Source organism: Mus caroli, chromosome 2, assembly GCF_900094665.2.
Source record: "Mus caroli chromosome 2, CAROLI_EIJ_v1.1, whole genome shotgun sequence".
NCBI classification, from domain to species: domain Eukaryota; kingdom Metazoa; phylum Chordata; class Mammalia; order Rodentia; family Muridae; genus Mus; species Mus caroli.
The window spans coordinates 68,430,453-68,436,621 of NC_034571.1; the positions used below are offsets into that span (position 1 = coordinate 68,430,453).

The following is a 6,169-nucleotide window of genomic DNA, read 5'->3' on the forward strand; positions in this document are numbered from 1 at the left end:
AGGGAGGGAGGGAGGGAGGGAGGGAGGGAGGAAGGAAGGAAGGAAGGAAGGAAGGAAGGAAGGAAGGAAGGAAGGAAGGAAAGAAACAGACTGAAATGTGTTTTGGGGCATATAGAATTTTTGTTTCTAATTCATTTTAGCATTTGAAGCCCTAAAGGCACTGACATCACATAACTGAAAGTTTTGATCATCACCAATCCCATCCTAGCTTCCAACCGACCACACTCCTCCCTACTGCAGCACCGTTGATGCAGTTTCCCTGTTGGGAACGTCAGTTAAAGCAGAAGTTGAGCCCAAACTGCTTATGCCAAGCTTCAAGGGCTTACTTGGAGCAACAAGCAAAGAAAAATGAGTTGTCTCACAAGCTGACACCAGCAACTCTTTCCCTGTCCACAAAATGTTCACCAATATCTGCCCAACACTAGCACACTCACAAGCAGCTCCTAGAACTGCAGTGCACGGATGTCAGGATGAGGCTGGCCTGTGGTACTGCAGTGCACAATATTTTTAGCATCCTTTCCCAACTAGCACAATTTCTCAAAAGACAGTGTTGCTATGCACCTACGCATTCACCGAATAGAACGTGACCTTTCTTTTACCTTTTGCTTAATTTTATTCTTGAAATTTGGTTGTAATACAGCAGTAAGATATGAGCTACAACTTGCCTCTTGAGATGTGCCATGAGGTACCGGAGCGTCTCGCAGTGGGCAGGCGGCAGTGATCTCAGTGCTTCGTGAAGGGTCTCCAATTGCTCGTCGGGGTCCATAATTTCTACAACATCAAGGAGAGATGCTCTAGAAGAAAACTGATGTGTGCTCATGGAGCGCTCATGGGATGCTTTTGTAAAGCAAGTGAAAATGATTTCTCACAGCCAAAACCCAGCTGTCCAAGGCCACCTTAGGTTCAGTGTGGGAATACAGCTTAATGGGCCTTTTCCCCTTGAGGGCCTTAGGGCCTGGCACTTGAGGAAAGTGGATATACAAGATATTGGGTATGCAGCTCTATCACATGCAGATACATGTAGAGACATGGAGAAAGCCTTACACACGCTAAGGAGTTCATCTGAGAATGGCATACATATTGCTCAGGATATTAAAAATCCCTTTGTAGTATACACAACAAGATGGTCCACTGCCCCTGTGATTCCTGGCAAGTCTTCCTGATAATTTTTTTCATGACATTGTTTTTCTTTGGAGTGATCCGGAAGAACTCATGCCTCATGCATGCCAGACAAGCACTCTACCGCTGAGCAATAGGCAGCTCTTTATTCTTCTAAATCAAGAAATGGATCATCTTCCATTTGCTTGCTGTACTTATTATACTTGGTGTTATATAACAAAATGAAGTCTCCCTTCAAAGCATGGGCACTCTCCATTTCTCGAGTATGTTCTGAAGAACACACTGCACACAAGTCTAAGTGTGCTGTGCCATGGTGGGACCTTGGATAACAGGGTTCCCCTAAAGGAGTCCATCATGAAGGGAGACCTCCATCTCGTCACCTGAGAGCTGCACTGAGGCCCAGACACCAGCCACTTTCCGTAAGAACTCTGCTCGAGCTCTCAATCACACCTGTAATACAAGGAGCTGATGCTGTAGGAACTCTGTGCTCTTGAAGAGCACCACAGTACACCAGCTCTCTGGTTACAGGAGTGCCTTACACGCTGGTCTCAGCCAACCACAACAGGACCTCACACTCCTACCCAACATGATAACCTCGAAATGCTGGGAAGACTCCATCGGCCCTGTACCCAATGTTTAAGACAGAAGACTGAAACTCTAGTCTCTAACAAATAACCAGCTCAATGGCAATGTAGACTGGGTCCAGGAAACGCCAGTGCAGAGCAAAGGCTGGGCCCAGGCACGTCGAGCAGATCTAATGACTGTCAGAATATATATCATCAGTGACTGAGACCATTTAGTTCAAAAGGACCTTTGACTACTCTACAGTTTTGGTCCAAAGCTTCCTCAATTCCCTGTTCATTTCTTTATAATAAAGAATATGTGTTTTGCCTTTTGCCATATGGATAATGCATGAACTCTAAACCTTGGGGGACTTTAAAGGGTATATCTATTTATAACACAGCCATTTTCTCAGACACTGAGATGTAGTAATTTGATTTCTAGAATGAAGAGAAGGAAAGTCTGTTTACTATGGAAAGCTAACTCGTAGCACAGGGCCAATTAATGTGAAGCTACATGACTTTGGAAATTAAAATCAGGCTTTTCCTTTTAACTTCTACAATTAATCCTGGCCAGGAGGAGCTTGAGACAGTGGGAAGGTGTGGAGAGCACTGGTGTGCTAGCTCAGGAGAGTTATTTCCTCCTGGAGGGAGGGGCTGACAGCAAACATGGAGGCCAGCATCCCAGGCTACAGTACACAAGAGTGAGGCAGGCACTGTGAGACAGCCCAGAGAATGCTGTGCTGGGCGCCCGGATTTCAAATTGTGGTCAGGAAAAACCTCGATGCGAGGGAAAGGTCCTGAGTAAAGCCACCTCAGAGACCTGAAGGAATGAGCTGAGGAGGGAAGGTGGTCGCCGCTGAGCTATGTGCAGGTCCAGAGCAGAGCATGCCTGTAAGACTGAGGGAGAGTGCAGCACACGTGGCTGTAGAGCTCATCTCATGTGAGCTGTGTAAAATCTGAAGGCTCAGGGCGAGACCGGTAAGGTTATGAGACCTACGTAACCCATGCTCAGTTAGACAGGTTACTTATTTTGCATGTGTGAACACAGTGGCACATCATGGAGGTCACTTCTTTCTACCCCACGGGTACTGGAGGTCAGACTCAGGTTGTCAGCCTTGGTGGCAAGTGTCTTTTACTCCCCGACCCTCTCACTGGCCCTAATGCTCAATTTCTACAGTTCCCTTTCCTCTGGCTGCCACGTGGAGCACAAAGGTCAAGAGTAACGGCAGGAAGGCCATCCCAGTAAGACAGAGTCCAGGGCATAGAGCAGGCATTGTGCAGATGGTGGCAGTGTGAAAGTGGGTTATTCTGAGCCTATTTTGAAGATAGAGCTCTTATGATTTCCTGATGGAGAATGTAAGCAAAAGGGGAGAATAAGGAATGATTAAGGTTGGGGTGCAGACAACCAGGAGTGGTGGAGGTCTGGGGATAGCTCCATCTGCAATTTCAGATGTCCAATGTACACGCTGACCTGGGTGAACCTGTGGTTGCAGAAAGAGGCACCCCTCATTTCCAACTGGTTCTAGTTGGAACATGCTAACATGCACTGACCCTCTGACACCACACTGGCCAGGTTCTCCTCTGGACAGCAGCCCCTCTTCTATCCCAGGCACTCAAATATTGCCCACCAAACTTTCCAGAGATAAACGGTTTTACAAAACAGAGGCAAAATGATAGAAATAACAATTTTTTTTTAAAAGATGCCAATACTCAGAAACTTTAAGATTTCTCTTCTTTAAAGGTTAAGGTATGAATTACAGGTATGAGTTTTGGAACAAATAAAATTTTGCAAATGAGCCATGTTCTTAACTAGATTTTAACCCCCCCCCCAAAAAAAACAAACAAGCCAAAAACAATCCCCCCAAAACACACAAAAACAAACAAAAAACCCCCTAAAAAACAAAAACCCAAATACTTGTTTGGCTGGAGAGTATGAGTAACGAGGCCAGAGTTCAGCTTCCCAACTCTGAAAACCAAGCAAAACAAAACAAACTTCTTGATGCTGTGACCCTGGGTCCCAGAGCGTGACTGTAGGCCAGTGCTTGTTTGTGAACTCTAGAGGTCTGAGTTTGGTGTAAGTCCAGAAACTAAGAACATCATCTGGGTTAGAGCATAAGTGCTTGCAGATACACGGAGCGCACAAGAGCTGCAGGGGATGGACTTCAAAACCACACTGACAATTCTTAGCAGGGTTCCCACACCCGTGTACTTACTGGCAGACTCAATGAACTTGGGGTAGGCATCGTATGTGATGAGAGGAATTGGCAGATCCCTGAAGTACAGTTTAAGTGCACCAGTGATAATGTTGATGTCCTCATACATGTTCACAGAAATATCCGCCTTCTCACCATCTTTTAAAAGAAACAAAAGTAAACATTGAGTTCACAGCTGTATCATTTTAACATGATTTGCACATGAATACATTATAAAGATAGGCAACACTTCAGGCTTTTGTAAAAAATTAATTAAAATGTATTTTATTCTAACTGTACAGAAGTTTGTGAGGTTTGGGACTGCACAAGTCTATGCTCGAGTAGACCTCAAACCCTAGCTGTGATGTTATTTGTGAGTTGTGATTTTTATTAAGAAACAAAAAATAAACAAGCAAACAAAAAAGCCTATATTTTCATTATTTGCCACTGACACTTCACTTTCTACAATCAAATCCAGCATGGAACGTGGCATGCATGAGTGAGCCACTACTGTAAAACTTTTCACATCTCTCTCTTTAAGCTCCGTGGTGCTCCTCTTGCTCGGCTCTGTGGTGGACCAGTGTGGACTGGGGTGGAAACAGCTTTGCATTTCATAATTACCTGAGAATCCTCTGGGGGATAATGCAGTTTTGCTTTCTTTCTGTTTTGTAGAAACATGATTTGTGAAAGAGAGCACAGGCCTGGCCTGTCAACCCAGTTTGATCCTAGAAACCACATGGTGGAAGGTGAGAGCCCCACTCCTTCTAGATGTCCTCTGGCCTCCACACACACACCACCCCCAATTAATAAATGTAAAACAACAATGACAATGATAAACATCCTGTCTCATTCACACTGGGCTTTGTAGTGGTAACATCTGGATCTTGTCTGAGAAGGGTCTCTGGGTAAGGAGGAGTGGGAGGGGGAAAGCAGAACAGAATGCCCACATGCTGCCCAAGCGCTGCCCACATGCTGCTCACACTCCTCTGGAGGATGTACAGAGAGCCTGAGTGTTCAGGGAGAAGAGGCACAACAGAGCTGTGGGCACTCACATTCGGAAGCAGGCTGTCTTCATGGGGTCCACCACTGCCTGTATTTAGATTTGTTATGAAATCTGAATCTGTATCTACTCAAGACTTAATCAGTATCATTTCCTTGCTAGATATGTGTGTATCTGCATGCCCATGTGAGCACAGGTGAACAGACTTTAGGAAAGGAAAAGGAACAAGTTGTTAAAGGTATAAAAGACACATACACAGTGACAGAAGTCAGTCTAAAATGCCTTTGTGACATATGATTTCAATTGGAAAAGGCAAAAAGGTTCATGGTTGCTCAGTCTTTGGGGGAAGGAGGGACAAACAGATAGAGTATGAGGACTTTTATGTCAGTGAAACTATTCTGTATGATACTGTGATGCTGACAGAAGACAGCCCAGTGTAAACTCTGAGTCTTAGTTAATAACCGATCAATGTTAGGCTATCAATGATTACAAATAGATGATACTAATTCAAGATGCTAAAACAGACAGTATGGGGCATGTGTGGATCCCAGTGTGCTTGAGACAGACATAGGAAGGTCAAGAGTTCTAGACTAGCCTGGGATAACAAAATGAAACCATCTCAAAATCACGTTAGTAACAGGGAACTTGGCAGGGGATGCCAGAGGGAGGGATTGCAAAGGAAATCACCCCACTGCAGGCTAAATTGTTCCGGAACTCTAAAACTACTCCATAAAAGCCCTTAAAACCCAACCTCTTTGAAATGCAGAGTATTTCAGCCTTTCTAAGCCCCCGGTGGATTTTGAGTCTGCTTCTAAGTGCCTCTTTCACCCAGGGTAAAGTCGTTTACAGGATAGAAGAAAGCAAGATAGAGTGCTTTCTGGAAACAAAAGGCAATGTCTCCCAAGGAGACACTAGAAAGCATGTAGGTGCCCTGGCCTAAGGACCTGGAGAAGGGGGCCAAAGGCAGGTATCATCCCAGAAGAAACAGTGGGGGTGGTTTTTGTTTTCCTTCCCCTTTCTGCCACAGTTCCTATTCCAATACCTATTAATCATTTTTTAGACAATTTTTTTTATCATTTTCTTCATTTACATTTCAAATGCTATTCTGTAAGTCCCCTATACACTCCCCCCCCCCTGTTCACCAACCCACCCACTTCTGCTTCCTGGTACTGGCATTCCCCTGTATTGGGGGATATAATCTTCTCAAAAAAAGCCTATTAATTGTTTTTACATTTCATTTTCATTCATTTTCTTCATTTACATTTCAAATGCCATCCCAAAAGTCCCCCATACCC

At 44.6% G+C, this 6,169-nt stretch overlaps 1 protein-coding gene across 4 annotated transcripts in view; it reads right to left on the reverse strand.

Annotated features, from left to right (window-relative positions):
- Chn1 (chimerin 1) overlaps positions 1–6,169 on the reverse strand; it is a 156,153-nt gene that overhangs the window by 1,786 nt on the left and 148,198 nt on the right. For all 4 annotated transcript variants that reach the window (XM_021182689.2, XM_029474318.1, XM_029474319.1 and 1 more), the window contains 2 exons: positions 3,896–4,033; positions 666–771 (listed from right to left, as the gene is read on the reverse strand). In XM_021182689.2, coding sequence (XP_021038348.1) covers positions 666–771; positions 3,896–4,033 — 244 coding nt within the window. The remainder of the gene's footprint in view (positions 1–665; positions 772–3,895; positions 4,034–6,169) is intronic.